Raw genomic sequence first — 17,533 nt, forward strand, 5'->3', positions numbered from 1 at the left:
AAGTTTGAAGTTTTTTTTTTTTTACTTTACCAATTTTCAGTACTTTTACTTCTACTCCACTACATCTCAGAGGCAAATATTGTACTTTTATTCCACTACAATTATTTGAAAACTTTAGTTAGTTACTTTGTAGATTTAGATTATTATTACAAAACATACATAAACCACTTCAGCCCAGATATACATTTTGGTCATTTGAAAATAGCCGATCTACAAGTTCACAATGCGTTGCAAAGCGACACATTGTGATTGTGGAGCTTGTAGTTCTGCTATTTTCAAAATATCGTTTATACATTTGAAAACTTATAAAATGGGACATTTGCTACTATGAGTACTTTCTACTTTTGGTACTTTAAGTACATTTTGATGCCAATACCTTTGTACTTTACTCAAGTCAATTTTGAATTCCAGACTACAATGCAGTATTGATACTTTTACTTAAGTACTTTTTCCACTACTGGTAATTTATCACCTCTCTGGCTATGTTCTCTGGTTTACAGTGCAGTCTAACATGGATAGTTTATGTTATATCCATAATTATAATAACCCTGGGTTCATCCATCCAGACTGTTTCATTTATTTTTAATTGATTTTGTTTATCTCTTTATATGGTCAAGGAGTTATCATGCAATCTTTTCTCTACAGAATGTGGGTGAAGTGCGACATCTAGTGGCTGAATGTTGTCAGATGCAAGTTGACTCTCAAACAGTTCTTGTCAAGGGGACCCCCAAATTAATATATTTGACCATTTGAAAACATGTGCCACAGTGGCAGTGACCACCATAATAGAAGATATGTGTTGAAAATGTTTCAATAGGGTTGAAGTGGATAGATTTATTTTTAAGCTAATTTATATAAACTCATTTTGCCCCTTTCAGAACCACTAGTTTATACATTTATTTTGTAGACACTATACAGATAATACATTATTACATGGCTAAATAAAATAAAATAAACTATTAGTGGCCAGGGTCCATAAACATGTCCCCTCTGACGACTTGCTTCCTCTTACAGATGGCTGACTAAACACAAATAAACAAGAATTGGTCATGTTTTGCATTCAAAGCCATAACCTTAAAAAGATATGACAAAGTTGTATAAAGCGGTTTTATTTTTGCAAATTGGTTAATGTAAGACTGTACAATAGAACATAGAGAAAAACAATATGAAATAACCATATGTATACTACAACATTATAAAGATAAGGAAAATAAGATTAGATTATTTGAGTTTTTGTTTCAGATTAGCCAATCACTTTGCGTGTAGCAGCATTATACAAAAACACATAAATTGGAAAATGCAATAAAAAAAAATCAGCCTCTCCACCACAGAATTAAATTAAATGATCCGTTAGTATCAGTTTGCCTAATCTGTCCATATGGTAGTACAATTTTTGTTACTGGGAGCTGCATAGCATTCTGATGGTCAGTTGTCCAGTTCAGAAGTCCTTCTGAAGATCTGTACAAAAAAAAAATGAAATGAACATTAATAAAGTACCAATACAAAACAAATAATAAAATAAAACAAAAAAAAGCTAAACTAATACTTACCACTTTTTCTAAGAAGCTCTCCTTTGCGTGAACGGGCCAGTCCATCCAGAAACTGATCAAAGCATTTCACATACTTGGCCAGGCTTGTTCTTTTGTAATCTGTAAGAACAGTAAGCCCTTTGTGAGTAGACACAAACTGTTAATCCACCCCTGTCAGAAGCTCCCACCCAGCTTTCTTGGGGATAAAGACAGTTTATTACAAGGTATAACCACACATGTCAAGTATAAATATTTAAGTCAAACGGAAGACTCTGTTGCACCTCTGATCTTCCGTTTCTCGCTTGCATCCATTTCGATTTCTTTCTCCTTGGTGTCCTCCTCTCCCTCCTCCTCCTCCTCCTCCTGCTCTTCCTCGTCGTCTATCCTCGGTCGATCTAGCTCCTCACAGATCTGACTGTGAAAAAGTTAACGAATCAGCTCCGGTGAACATCACAACACATACTTATGCATTGCACAAAAAAGCGACACAAGACACTTGAATTATAGCTTACCTGATAGTGGGCACAGCGAAGGGATCAAACTTCTCTAATTCTTTTAGGTCAATGGGAACAGATATGCGTCCTGGCCAAAAGGTAAGCAAGACAAGAGACAGCCAGGGTCAGCCATTTGTTACAGCTACAACAGCCATACAACCAGGACCTTCATTAATGACTGAAACCCTATACTTAGTCGACCGGGATCCCCCAGTGCTCTATACGATGTGATTTTCGCCCCAATAGGGACTCTAGGGTCCGATAACCTAGTTGACTGATAACCTTCAAGAACATTGGTCATAACTGCCTTACTTATCCCCTCTTTTATTCTTGTTGTGTATACAGTTCTTTTTTCTTACTAATGCTGCTACAATATCTGAGGAACCGAACAACATTTTTTTTTTACTCTTATATACATGTACCACACAAGACGCAAAGAGAAAGAGCATCTTGTACCTCGGGTTCATGTGGTTAAAAGACCACTGTGCTCACCTGTCTTGGGGTGCACACTGAAAGGACTCTTCAGTAAATGGTTCACCCCTTTGCTGACGTTCACATCAAGTCGTGGGTAACAGTACTGCAGCATGATCTCTTTATCAAAGTGCTGGCCCTTCTTGAGAGTAGGCTGAAAGAGGAAGAATTATAGCGTTCATGCTACATGTTTATGCTATCATTCTTGAACAAATGAAAGGATAAATTAATTGTGACTGTGACACACATGCGTGTTTATCTACCCCTTTGCGGGCTTGAGCTGCGAGCCTTCCCCAACGCTTATCAGGGTTCTTCTCACTCTGGAAATACTGGAGCAGATCCTTTCTGACATGTAAGGACTTGGTTAAGGTTAAGATCAGATCCGGTCAACGTAGCGAATGTTCCTGTACAATAACAATTCTGTGCGCTTTGTCTCTTTGTTAGGTTAGCACAATTAAAAACAAGAAAACATTTAATTTATTACATGAACCATCTGTTATTTTTCCTCGCCAATAAATGAAATTGATTAACCCATTAAAACTGGGAAAGCATCTGTGTCATTTTAGATTTTAGCGTTGGCTATTCAAAACTAGCAGTTTTTAAAAATCTTGAAAGTGTTTGAAAAACTTTGAATACAAAACATTTTCAGATGGGGGCACACGGTCCTTGGCACGTAAAAAGGTTTGAGAAACACATTTGTAGAATCGGCCTCAGGTCTTAATGGGTTAAATTGCCATCTTTCAACTTAGTCCAACTTTGTCCTTTTTAAGATCATCTTTTGTGATTTTTGAATGCTTTATTTAAGCTAGATACAGTGAGAGACTGGGAAAGGTAGGAGTAGGAGAGGTGCACCTCGGATCGGATTTGAACAGGGATGAGTGGGGATTAGAACCTTATTTCTTCTAATGAACTAATTAGAGCTTTATTTCTATGATACATGCTATAACTTCATGCTATAAGTTCACTTCTGGCACACAAACCTGGGCCTCTGCGATGGTGGCCAAGTGTTTTATCTCTACACCACCCCGGACACCCTGGTCTGGATAAAAAGTGTTTATTTTGTACCTGCATGCATCACGATCCATGGTACAATAATCAGAAGAAAAAAGCGATAGCATGAACTTTGCATGCGTTACCATGTGTGGGTAACATTATGATTTAAGAAAGGATATCTTCAGGCACAAGTGCCAGCACTTTCTCTGCCGATTCCTTGCTGCCCAATATGTCTTGTCCATGCAGCGCATATTGAGAAAAGTAGCGTTCCACCGTCACCAGTGATTCTCTGTTGAGAGTACAAGAAAATAGAATGTTCAGCCACACATGGCACTAATGCCTCATTGAGATATTATTATGATTATTGTTATGAGATATGTCAATAAAAGCAACTTGATGAAAACAAATCCTGATGACCGTAATTGCATCCTAAAACAACCATAGAGGTGTACATAGCTGAGCTCAAATGCAATCTTCATTGTTCCACACATTATTCTACAAATCGATAGTTCAGACGTTATTTTTAATCAGTAAATGACCTCTTTGACCAGCAAGTTTCACTGTGTGTCAGATATCGAACTGGAGATAGAATACAGCATGTGAAGATTCATAGCCTTGTGCTGTGATTTGATGACAATAAAGTGTATTGGGTCATTGCAGACAGTGTCATGCATACATTCATATATGCATACCTACATACATACGTACATACAAATCATGAGATTACTTACTTGATGAAAGGATGCATTGGATCTGTCAGCACTACTTTCCTCACATTATCTGCACCACCCTACACAACCGCAATCACACATGAAAAGAAACATCAGCTTCTTCATGACAACTAAAGCTTAATTTATCTGTTGCTTGATAAAAATGACAACGTCAACTGAAAAGAAGTGTTGACTGAATAAATGTGCCCTAATCACATGACCCCTAGGGTCCCTGTAATAATAGGCGAACATTTGGCAAAAATAGGCAAACGTTGAGCGACGACAGCACTTCACAACACATTTTGTAGATCTGCTGTTTTTGGGGAAGAGATTTGGTGTGGAGGGGGAAGAATTAAGGGGCCAAAGATGGATCCCTGGACCCTGGGGGTCCCGAGTAAACAAAGTGTATAGGGTTTAGGTGGTTATGGGCCTGTCTAAATAATTGGGTTAGGTAATGAGTTATGATAATGTATTGCAAAGCTTCAAAATACTGTGCCCAGGGCTTAATAGCTGCTTTGATACATTCTTTAAAGCAGTGGTTCTCAAAATGGGGTCTGGGGAACCCCAGGGTCCTTGAGGGGAATCCAGGGGGTTCCAAGCAAAATGTGGTTTGGGAGGGAATATTTGTAATATTTTGTCATATTCTAAAATCCTTTTAACAACTCAAATGGGTTGTATTTTTGGGGGTCCTTGACATGAAACAGTTTGAGGACCGCTGCTTTTACAGGTCCGTTGTGAGGAGGTATGAGAGGTAGTCACCTTCACCAGGCTGAGGTACTCTGCCACAGCGGAGCGTCCCGCCACAGACAGCTTCCTGGCGGCTTCATCACACACCCAGCAATGAACTCCTCTCCTGCCCGAGTACACCCACAGGCAGTGTCGGAAACCAAAGTCATCTGGAATAATGCAAAATTATAAGTTATTACACTTCCCTTCCATGCTATTATTACAGTTACACACAATGACAATTTTAAATCCATGAAAGATGAGCTGACGCAAGCCAGATGCTCAGCTCGATATCAAAACAAAGGCAAAAGTATTGTTTCTTTTAACTTGCCTCGAAGAGCTCTATCAAGTATACGGATCGCGATAGTCATCAGGGTCCAGCACTTGGGACAAATGTCTGCAGCACTGAAATGGAAATATTGCATGGCATTGCTTCTCTCCTTTTAATATCAGTGTGTGTGTGTGTGTGTGTGTGTGTGTGTGTGTGTGTGTGTGTGTGTGTGTGCGTGTGCGTGTGTGAAATTGTACAAACTCTTGTCTTTGTTCTCTCAGATAAACACTAATTGTTCAGTTACCTGCAGCAGCTTCTGACATCGTCGTAATCTGTCATGTCAATATCAAAGACCAGCTCTTTCTCCTGAGCGTGGAAGGTACCAGACTTCACAGTGTTGTGTTGATTGGGCTGTGGGTGAGAACAGAGACTACGTCAGTGTCTATATTCTAAACATTATGCATTCAGTGTGATTTGTCCAAATCATGCATGCCTATTGCCTTTAAGCCCCATCTGTGACCTGAAGGGTAAGGTCACAGTTCGGGTTGGTGTAGCAGAGTGGCTCAGAGCCTCTCTCCCCTGCAGAGCATAAGAGTGAACCCATTTTCGGCGTGCATGCACCCAAACATCTGTACAGTGCAACTTGAAAAAAAATGTCATTGGTCGCACCAGTGCAGGTCAGTCTATGTGTGCGTATGTGTGGGTGCATATGGAAAAGTTAGGCGCAGAAAGTTGTAACCAACTAAAAAGTCAGTCTGGAGCCCTGCCCCGGCTAAGGGGGATTCCACTTTAGGATAGTGGTTAAGAAGTTTGATTTTAGCATCCCTTCTAGCTCCATAAAGAACCTCTCACTCCGCTATACAGCTCCGAGATGAGGTTCTATGTCGTTACCTTCCAGAATCGGGTGGACGTCCGCCAAGGCTCCGCTGTTTACCCTTTTGTATATGTCGTATCCCAAAACTAATGGTAGATTCCAAGCCGCACGGATGTTTAAAGTTTGGTTCGGCGCATAACATTTTAGGAACGGAGCGAAACTACACGTTTAAATCGCTTATTCAGTCAGCCTGTGGCCATGTTTCCCATTGTAGCCAAACCGGGAGCAGTACTGGCAGCGGACGTAGGGGGGTTTTCCGGGTTGAATGGGAAACATGGCCACAGGCTGACTAAATAAGCGATTTAAACGGGTAGTTTCGCTCCGTTCCTAAAATTTTATGCGCCGAACCAAACTTTAAACATCCGTGCGGCTTGGAATCTACCATTAGTTTTGGGATACGACGTATACAAAAGGGTAAACAGCGGAGCCTTGGCGGACGTCCACCCGATTCTGGAAGGTAACGACATAGAACCTCATCTCGGAGCTGTATAGCGGAGTGAGAGGTTCTCCCTGCACGGGGGAGACCCAGGTTCGGATCCCGCCGGGCGTTACCCAAGCATGCATACTGTACATGAAAATAAAGGGTCAAGAGAGGACCATGGAAACGATGGGAAGAAGCAAGCATTCACCCTGTGACTGTAGACAGCCCCGAGGTCGATCTTGTACGGGTTCATCTTCTGCATCTCCTTCTCCAGGTCGCCCTGTGTGCTGAAGGACTGGTAACGCACGTAGATGTCATCTTTCAGCGTGAAGGAGAACTCTCGATTCTGGAAGTAGTTCTTGTACACTGAAGTTTGGAAAAGGAAAATTCACAATGTAGCCTGTCACTAAGGTTAACTGGTTGTGATCTTGAGATTGAAGGCTCATAAAAGGACTATAAAGTTAGTGGATTTGGTGACAGTACCATTTTGAATCTTGAGTTCAGTCAAAGTACAGTACCGGCATCTATTATCACGATTCACAAACTTTATTTTGTAAATATTGCTCTTCCAAACATGAGTTAAGAGATATTAGGCCAGTTTAGTTTCCTTAGTTGCCCAGCTTTCTTAAGCCTAATTTATGATCATACATTTTTTATACTCATTTACCATAACTCAGTGGTTCTCAACGTGGAGCCTGGGGACCCCCAGGGGTCATTGAGTGGATTCCAGGGGGTCACCAGCTAAATTAGGAACAGTTGAGCTAATATATCTGCTATATCTTTGCCTATGACATGCCCAAAATACTAGGGATGGATGCCAGTGGTTAATTTCACTATAATTTCAATATATATAGGAGGTAATCCAATCAATGAGAGAATGCACTGTAGAATGACTATTCAGATCATAGGTTTCTCCATCTATGCTGTAACGTCTTATACCGCATACATACACTTATACCGCATAAGGACCACAATGGAAACAAGCCATAGGCTTTCTTGGGTTTAAAGGTATCATGACATTCATTTTCACTTTTTTTATTTTCAATGTTTTATTTGGGGTTTTATGACCTCAATTACACCCAAAAAACCTGAACTTAGAACATTCAGTGGATTTTCTGTGGTCTGGGGTTTTCTGAATAATTAGGCTGAAAAGTAATCTGAGCTTGGCCCTTCGACAGTGAGGTCACAGTCGATTAATCCCGCCCACTCTCCTCCTCGCCCCTCCCCTCCCCTATCCTTTCCTTTGGGGGGGGCGGAGCAGAGGCGATGATTGACAGGCAAAATCCCTCACCAGCGACACCCGCAGGCAAAGATTTCTTTTTTCATTGCAGTTGAAAAGGCTTTAGAAATGTGAGAGAAAAACACCTGCCATGGATCACTGGAATGGAATTTTCACTTAAAACTTTTTGTACACTTTTGAAGGACCAGGACAAAGACTTTGAATGTGGTGTAAAAGTGAATGTCATTAAACCTTTAAAATCCTCCTTAGCAGACCTTGTATTGAACTGTACTTTCCAACATTTGGTTCCATGTGTACACTCTCTTATTATGGGGGTCCTTGAAATTAAAACGTTTGAGGGTCTTTGACATGAAAATGTCTGAGAACCACTGCTGAGAGAGACACTCACCCAGTAGTGGAAAGTAACTAAGTACATTTACTCAAGTACAATTTTTAGGTATTTTTTACTTTACTGGAGTATTTCCAATTTGTTATACTTTTACTTCTACTCCACTACATCTCAGAGGCAAATATTGTACTTTTACTCCACGATAATTATTTGAAAACTTTAGTTACTAGTTACTTTGTAGATTTTGATTATTATTACAAAACATACAATAGCCACTTCAGCCCTATATACATTTTGGCCATTTGAAAATAGACAATCAACAAGCTATTTTTAGCTGAGCTACATCTGCTATTTTCAAAAGATTTGTATACATGTCATGCATTTGAAAACGTGTTAAATTAATGGCACATTCTGCATAATGAGTACTTTAACTACATTTTGATACTTTAACTACATTTTGATACCAATACTTTTGTACTTTTACTCAAGTAAATGTATTATTCCGGACTTTTACTTGTAACAAGAGTATTTCTACATTGCAGTATTGATACTTTAAAACATTTGAGTACTTTTTCACCCACTGCACTCACCTCCTCCATAGTTGAGCCAGCGGTAATACTGTGAGAACGGGAACAGACGCCGGTAGTACAGAGGCAACAGATCCGGCAGAGAGGCTTGATCATAATCTGCATTAACTGGCATGATGTCTAACAGTGTAGCTGCTTATGATTTGGTAAGAAATGACTGATCAGATGTTATGAAGAAATGATCTGAACACCGCTGTCAGAGTGTTGTGTTGTCTAATGTTTATGCCCCGAGCGCGCGAAAAGTCTGAAAAACCATTTAACATCCGGTTAGACAAGGTCTGGTCCGTGACGTCGTCACCAAGCGACGATTGTTATCGTCCGGATAATTTGGGAGTTCACTTTTTTTCCATTGCAGTTGCACAAAACTTGTATTTACAGTATACTTTTATCCTTTGCACAAAACTTGTATATTTATAACCGAACCAAATAAGGAACAGAAAAATAGCTGATAAGCCTAGAGTGAATAATTGTAACTGCTGTTATCTTAGGGATATTTCACTTTCAAATAAAATAAACATAAACAAATATATATACATATATATATAAAACATTTGAAAGTGAAATATCCCTTTAAGTTTAGGATACATTGTCATTCACTCGTTATCGATTCCAGCAGTGGAGAGAGAAAGAGATTGTTTGTGACGTCACTGACTTATCCTTGGTATGTATGCTTTTTTTCTAGGTTTGTTCTTCTTCATGTTGTAGATTCCATCAGGATATGTGAGACGCCGCCACCACGTGGCCACTCACAAACATTACAGACATTATACTTTCCTTTATTTTATTGTGCATATAACACAACGTAGACACTAGACAGTGGTGGAAGAAGTACTCAAATGTTTTACTTACTTTACTTTACTTTACTTATGATCATAGATAAACACAATAAAACATAACATTTACTTGAGTAAAAGTAAGAAAGTATTGGCATCAACATAAAAACTTGTAAGGAACATTAATACTTTTCTGTGATATCATCATCAGGGGGATACTTATAAAGCCTCACTGATGGATTCTGGAGCATTATGGGTTTATACTCAGTTAAACATGGAACTACGTACTATCACTATACTGCTACTATTACCAAATAGTTAGTATTTATGAGTCATTCAGCAGATCAGGAGGCAACTTACTGGCTCAAGGACTTTGCATTCGCTAAAAAACTAAAAGGGACAGAATACAACCACCCCAATTGTATACGTTATATTGTATAAACATACTCTACCATACAGATTGGACAAAATTACATTTTATTAATAAAACATAGTGAGGCTTTAATCAGGCAGAACAAATTAAGAACAAATTCTTATATACAATTGTGGCATTACAAACGGCAAGGCCTTTTTGAGGGATAGGATACAGAGCATATAATCATAGATAAACACAATAAAACATCAAATGTAACCATGCATTATTGCAGAAACTAAGACAAATAAACAGACTAAATAATAGTCTAAAGGACAACAGCATTTGTCTTTAAAAGCCGATCTAGAAATATTTGCATGAATGTGAAGTATTTGCAATTTGTTCAAATGACAATTTGGTTTCACGATGTGTACAAGTGACTACTAGATGATGTGGAGGTTGAACGACCGCCAAGATTTTGTACTGGGGATCCTCATCCAAGATTTGTGTTGTTTAAAAAATATTCCACATTTTTCTAATTTGTCCAAGATTGTTTGACAATCAATCAATCAAAGTTTATTTATATATTTTATAGCACATTTCATACACCAAGTGCAATTCAATGTGCTTCTAAGAATAGGTTAAAATTAAAGATGAAAAGACAGGAGGATAACAGCAAATAAAAGAAAGCATGAGAGAGAAAAGCATTGAGAAATATATAAAAGCACTTTTCTTTTTTTTAAAGAAAAGCAGATACAACGTGTTGTGACATTGTAGATCAGCTATTACGTGTAACGTGGTTAAACTGATTTGAATTCTACTACTAAACAGATCAAATGTCCCTTTAATGTCCATTCTGTAATATGAGTTCCTCATCCTCATCGTCGCGACGACAAGGAAAAGCCTGGACCACTTGTGCGACGCGATTGGCAACGGCTGCAGAGCTGGCAGCAATGACCTTCCTGGACATCATGTCAAACTGAGAACCTGGAGAGAGACGACACGGTACCGACTGTTTAATAACTGTTTAATGGCTGGTTACTGACTGACTGTCTGGTTCACTGACTGACTAGTCTCGCGTAGCCAGACAACTATTCCACAATCTCCGAATGCTACATAGAGTCTGGAACTACACCTCTCGAAAGCAGAGAAAGGAAGCAGTCATCTGAAAAGATATGCTATAAACATATTTAAAACAACATTTTTGATTTCCCATTTCTGATATATTATGCTTCGACTAATTGGATTTACAGTAGGACAAATGTAAGCGACTGCAAAGTCGAAACGGAAGCGGGGAGGAGACGGGACATCTGTTTTACTCCCGGATCGTTTTCATCACTTCCTTTCCTTTGCACAGACTGCTTGACAGAAGCATTTTTTTGTCTAAGTTGTGTAAGTCAACAGTCTGGCTCGAGAGACTACTGACTTACTGACTGGCTGGCTGACTGACTGACTGGTTCACTGGCTGTTGAAGCAGGTTGACTGACTGGCTGACTCCAGCATGTGTATGGGCGGTGGTGGTGATGATGATGTCTGATGTGTTGTGTGTACCGTCGGTATCCATGACGACACCTCCAGCCTCGGAGACGATGAGCGTCGAGGCGGCGATGTCCCAGCAGTGCATCCCGATGTGATAATACACGTCTGCTCCTCCTGTCGCTATGAGGCACATGTCCACTGCTGCCGTCCCCACCGCACGCACCCTGTTACACACACACACACACACACACACACACACACACACACACACACACACACACACACACACACACACACACACACACACACACACACACACACACACACACACACACACACACACACACACACACACACACACACACACACACACACACACACACACGCACGCACGCGCACACACACAATGAATATATCTGTTGATGCTTTTTTCTACCAATATGTATTGTATTGTATGGTATTGTACGGTATTGTATTGTATGTGATCATGCTGAAACCTCTTATCTCCATATTCTAACTTTTTGTAAATTAACTTTATCTTACTACAGCGTCACACAAAAGCATCAAAAAGTAGCAGATCCACTTTCGGCTTATCGATCCTTTGCTCTCTTTGTGAAGCTAGCTACTTTTGAATCCTGAAAAGTAACAGTTTTAGACATATGAGGTTTCCACCCGATAGAGACGATATGTATTACTGATGAATTGAGTACAATGGACCACAATGGAAACAAGCCCCCTTCCCTGGGGCGTTTTGTGTTAACCCTTTAGCATAACCTTTGACAGTACTACTGTATTGTTAACAAGCCTGCTAATAAAGTATTCAATCCATAAAAAAAACACATTTAGTAATGTTTAGTAAAGTGTAGAAATATGTATTAATGTGTTCTAATGTGTAATAGTAATGTGTTGTAATACTGTATACTGTAGTAGTTTTATTTTGTATTTTATAAACAGCAGTATTACTGTAGTATTTGTATTGTGATAAACAGTAGTATTACTGTGGTATTTGTATTGTGATAAACAGCAGTATTACTGTAGTATTTGTATTGTGATAAACAGTAGTATTACTGTAGTATTTGTATTGTGATAAACAGCAGTATTACTATAGTATTTGTATTGTGATCAACAGTACTGTAGAATTTGTATTGTGATAAACAGCAGTATTACTGTAGTATTCGTACTGTGATAAACAGCAGTATTACTGTAGTATTTGTATCGTGATTTAAACAGTAGTATTACTGTATAGTATTTGTAGTGTCATCTTACCCATGAACAGGTAGTTTCAACAGTCTGTAGATGTTGGAGGTCATAGTTGACAGAGACAAATCATCTCTCTCTGATCCGATCTCTGTCACCACCACACACTGGTGGATGTCTGTTACACACACACACACACACACACACACACACACACACACACACACACACACACACACACACACACACACACACACACACACACACACACACACACACACACACACACACACACACACACACACACGCACACGCACACGCACACACACATGAATTATTTCATTTGGATCGGCACAAGAAGCACATACATAATAGATCCAAACACTGATCAGGAGAAGATTACATTGGGGTCAAACCAGATCAAACTGGATGCACAGGCTTATTAACACACAGAGGGGGGGGGGGGGGTAGATAACACATTGATGATTCAACGTGCCGGTATCATACTCCCAAACGGAAGGACAATAAGTTGACAGTTTATTATATCCTAAGGCCATAATACGTTCTACTAAAGGCTGATATTTCATAAGTTTGGATGTAAAACAATGTCCTTATAAATTCCAAATGGGCAGTCTATTTAAAAAATAATAACTTAATAACTGATTTGTTTCTTAATTTAATTAATTAACACAATATCTGCGCCGTTGTGATCAAACCGGTCCGATTTTACAGTACTGTGTTTATACATTTTTGTTGTCCTTTCCTGTACTTCTCTGATGTTATCTGAGACCAGATCCACCAGGCGGTCATATCTGGTCAATGGACAGTCCTTTGAACCATTTTAGTCCATGGGCCCAGGCCAGAATTTTCACTAATCAGGGACACTCAAGGTGGCAAACTCTAGTTTGGTATTTTGAAAAGGTCTATATATCTAGATAATATTTCAAATTGAAAGCCCTTCCCAAGTAGTAGCTTAGTCCCAGTTATCAGCCTTCAATGACACCAACCATAGTTCCAAAGAATGAAAAAAATCTCTAACTTTTTTTGAATAGAACATGTCATACAGAGGGAAAAAAACATTATATATATATATATATATATATATATATATATATATATATATATATATATATATATATATATATATATATATATATATATATATATATAAATATATATATATATATATATATATATATTATATATATATATATATATATATACATATATTATATATATATATATATATATATATATATATATATATATATATATATATATATACATATACATACATACATACATACTGTGTACCGATTTGCGTGATATTTGGACAGAATCTGAAGGAGTAAGAGCAAAAAAAATGTTTTACAAAACTCAGCCTCCTGGTGGCGCTCTAAAAGGTATATGTGAAAAATGCAGGGCAAAGGTGTTTCCTTGGCCTGAGGTGTTGTGAGATTGTAGACATGCCATTTGCTGAATGTTCGCCCCAGAATAGGCATGCTAGGGTTCATGTGGTTAAATAAGTGAATGATATATATATATATATATAATATATATATATATATATATATATATATATATATATATATATATATATATATATATATATATATATATATATATATTATATATATATATATATATATATATATATATATATATATATATATATATATATATCAGATAATCAGAGGTCGCGCTAGGATTTTTGGTGGCCGGCCCCAATGTCCGGCATGATTAAAATGGAACGCCGTGGTGTCACGCGAAGCGCCCAGTGCACCCCTGAGCACCACCTCAGGTGTGTGTTTATGACAAGGAGCACCCACAGCATCGGCGCCTATGACCTCAGGTGTGTGTTTTACCTTGTGATAGTAACTATGTACACTTCTCTGGGGCATGACGGGATCTGTTTACTGTATGGGTTGTACGTATACTTGTCTAAAAAGCCTGTAGCACGACCTTGCAGGATTATGCAAAGGCTAAAATGTAATTTAGATAGCATGTTAGGTAGACAGATGCCATGTTTTCATAATACCATAGTATAGCATTATTTTAGGAGTCCTGTTGTGACTGTTGTATTGAGGGAAACATTTTGTTGACATGATGGTATGTTGTATATACGGAATAGAAAAGCACTGGACTGGCTGTAGAACTTTTGTGTGACTGTTGGTATATTGAATAATGATTTTCGGTGATTACTTTGCCAATGTGAAAAGGAATAATGCTTTAACTGTTGAATTCATATGGATTGCTCCTGTGACATACTGTACAGTAGAAGTGAGTGTTGTAGTGACTACTACTGTAGGCCTACAGTGTGTGGTATATGTTTGTATTTTTAGTTTTTTGAAAAGTTAATACGTGTAACTGAAGTTATATATCAGATTTAGCTTTCTGTCTCTAAGTCAAATGAAGCGTAGTATACCTGTGAGATGTGAGTGGGATTGAAATAATATTTATAAGACTATGGTATCCCCGCTGAGTGGGGAAGAAGGTGTTAGGACGTATGGAGCCCCGAGGGGAGACAGTGGCCAATGATAACGCAGGAAAAAAAGGTCAATTTGACCAAAAGTCCATCTGTGTGGTAGGTGGACTTTATGCCGTCACACAAGTGTCATGGTCTTCATCAGGGAGTGATCGGGTTCAGTTCAGTTACAACCCAGTAAACAGATCATGTCATGCCCCAGAGAAGTGTGCATAGCTAAATATCCCAAGGCACAACACACACACATGACGTCGTAGACACACCGATCCCGTGGGTGTTCCTCGTCATAAACACACACCTGCCAAAGTTTGCAGGATTGGTTCGTTTTGAACAAAATGCCTCAAATCCTGAACGCAGCATGCGATTTCCATAACATTTTCCGCATAGATTCCCACTTTGCCAAGGAAGAAATGCCCTCCTTTTCACATTGGCCTGTTATAGCGCTACCAGGAGGCCATAATAACCTACCTGACCTGGCGGAGACTTGTGCTCCGAGGAGCACTTTTTCTAGTTTGATTTTGTGTTATGATTTTATTTGTATTTCATTTTGTAGGTCTATAACACTCTTATTTGCTCATTTACAAATTAAAATAAAAGTTAAAGGGGACACTTAAAGGGGACTGACTCAGTGTGACAGTGAGAGGATTGCAAAAGGAGGTAAAGCCAGTTTTCCTTGCAGGCTCAGACTGGTCCAGTGTTGTACTGTGGGGTCGCTTCATTCCTAGAATGGAGGCTCTCGAGTGCATGCATTAATTTAGCGGATCTGTGATGATGTGGTTGTTAAGCACAACAGTTGTATACTCGGACGCCACCCACTTCAACTGTAATTTGCAAACGATGGCAGCCATAGGTCGTTAAGATCCATCCAATCGGACCACACATACTGCGGTACCATTTTCCTGGTACTTTATGCATTGAATGAGTGATTCACAGATTCACATTTCCCTGACCACACACACACGGATAGATAGATACAGTACCTTTCTGTGCAGATACTTGTAGAGGGACTCCGTTGAGAAATGCTCCTCTTCCTCTCTGAGCGGAGTACATTTTATCTTCAACACAGCTGTACACAATGCCAAACTCCACCTGAAGAACACAACACAATACCGTCAACTACCGTTGTGTACCATGGTAGTATTACGTGCAATAGTATTGGGTAATACTGTGTGTAGTATTGTGTATACCTGTTTGTCGACAGCGAAGGCAATAGATATCGCTACGAAAGGAAACCTGAGATCAGAATCAGATGAAAACACGAGCATGTTAACTTTTATTCTATTGTAATACCTATTAATTTACAGATTTTTGATGAATTGATGGGACCAATGATTTGCCCTTGCGCAAAGCACTAAACTGACCCAACTGCTCAGTGACCATCAGTAGAAGGCGGTGGTTGTACTGGTCAGCTCCCAGTGACCAACAGTAGAAGACTGTGGTTATACTGGTCAGCTACCAGATTAAGTCCGTCAGGAGAAGACACGCTCAACTCAAGGGGAGTCTTGAGGTGTAGTCTCTTACAATTGAACTGGGTGCAAATTCTTGACGATATACAGTGAAAGGATTGTCCACTACTCTTGAGTAGTTTCCATAAGACCATAAAAACGTTTCTTTTTATTGGAGATCGGACGCGTTTCGGCACGTCGACCTTCCTCAGTGTTTCAAACCGTTTGAAACGCTGAGGAAGGCCGACGTGCCAAAACGCGTCCGTTTCTCTAGGTAGACTGCTGCTACTGTGCAAATCTCCAATAAAAAGAACATAAAGTACTCAAGAGAGTGTGGATAATCCTTTCACTGTATACTGGTCCGCTCCCATGACTAACAGTAGAAGACTGTGGTTGTACTGGTCATCATTGACCTTACTAATTGGGTCATGAAAAATTATTACTTTAATTTCAATGGCGATTTTTATTTACAGGTGTCTGGTACAAGTATGGGCTCCATTTGCGCAAACTTTGCAAACCTGCATGATGGGTTTTTTGAGAAAAATTATGTTTTTAACCCAGAACGAAATGCACACCTGCCCAAGATCTTGAAATGGCATAGTTATATTGATTATTGAGTATTCTGTCTATATCAAAGTCTGTTGATGAATTGCAAGATTTTTTTTTACCACCTATTGAATAGCTTTAACAGCAACCTACAATTCACTATGGAATACAGCGCGCAAAAGGTTCATTTTCTTGACATGTGGGTCGTTAAAGACAACTGCACCCTATTTACCACCCCTGAAAGAAACGGACAAGAACACTCTAATATTGGCAAGCAGTTTCCATCCCACACCACTCAAGAGAGGGCTTCCTAAAAGTCAGTTCTTCAGACTTAGGAGAGTATGTACCTCAACTGAGGACTATATCCAAAAAGCTGACAATATGACAGCTAGGTTCATACAGTGTGGTTACCCAGCTGAGTGGATTAAAAAAGCATAGGACATGGCACTTAACAAACCTCGGGCAGACTTTCAAAAAAAATAAAAAATCTTTTTGCCAGTAACCTGTCCGCAACACTTGCAAAACTGATATATCAGTTTTGCAAGTGTTGTTGCATTGTTCACAACTGCCACTTTCGCCACCCTCATTTAAGCAAGGTTTTCCCGATTAAAA

At 39.1% G+C, this 17,533-nt stretch overlaps 2 protein-coding genes across 2 annotated transcripts in view; both read right to left on the reverse strand.

The window, feature by feature from the left end:
• Positions 1-1,093: 1,093 nt before the first annotated feature.
• prim1 (DNA primase subunit 1) lies at positions 1,094-8,875 on the reverse strand. The gene is made up of 13 exons (XM_080444492.1): positions 8,648-8,875; positions 6,698-6,855; positions 5,499-5,605; positions 5,255-5,328; positions 4,957-5,093; positions 4,219-4,277; positions 3,665-3,776; positions 2,758-2,844; positions 2,516-2,648; positions 2,042-2,111; positions 1,811-1,944; positions 1,551-1,649; positions 1,094-1,458 (listed from the first exon to the last, which is right to left on the reverse strand). Exons 1-13 carry the CDS (start codon positions 8,757-8,759, stop codon positions 1,439-1,441), a joined length of 1,302 nt encoding a protein of 433 aa, XP_080300618.1. The 5' UTR covers positions 8,760-8,875; the 3' UTR covers positions 1,094-1,438.
• A 998-nt stretch (positions 8,876-9,873) lies between these two features.
• LOC308096964 (inositol monophosphatase 1-like) overlaps positions 9,874-17,533 on the reverse strand; it is a 10,227-nt gene continuing 2,567 nt past the window's right edge. Inside the window, exons 5-9 of the mRNA XM_080444493.1 lie at positions 16,118-16,163; positions 15,911-16,019; positions 12,515-12,623; positions 11,321-11,472; positions 9,874-10,756 (exon numbers count right to left, since the gene is read on the reverse strand). Coding sequence (XP_080300619.1) covers positions 10,614-10,756; positions 11,321-11,472; positions 12,515-12,623; positions 15,911-16,019; positions 16,118-16,163 — 559 coding nt within the window. The 3' untranslated portion in view covers positions 9,874-10,613. The remainder of the gene's footprint in view (positions 10,757-11,320; positions 11,473-12,514; positions 12,624-15,910; positions 16,020-16,117; positions 16,164-17,533) is intronic.

Source organism: Gymnoscopelus braueri, assembly GCF_963280865.1.
Source record: "Gymnoscopelus braueri genome assembly, chromosome: 12".
Lineage (NCBI taxonomy): Eukaryota > Metazoa > Chordata > Actinopteri > Myctophiformes > Myctophidae > Gymnoscopelus > Gymnoscopelus braueri.

Bases quoted from the DNA above. Each gene is read 5' to 3' on its own strand.
- prim1 (XM_080444492.1), bottom strand. From the start codon at position 8,759: ATGCCAGTTAATGCAGATTATGATCAAGCCTCTCTGCCGGATCTGTTG. The intron at 4,278-4,956 runs GTGACTACCTCT...GCGGTTGTGTAG, and splicing joins AGTACCTCAGCCTGGTGAAG to GGTGGTGCAGATAATGTGAG. The intron at 3,777-4,218 runs GTAAGTAATCTC...TACTCTCAACAG, and splicing joins CCAATGCATCCTTTCATCAA to AGAATCACTGGTGACGGTGG.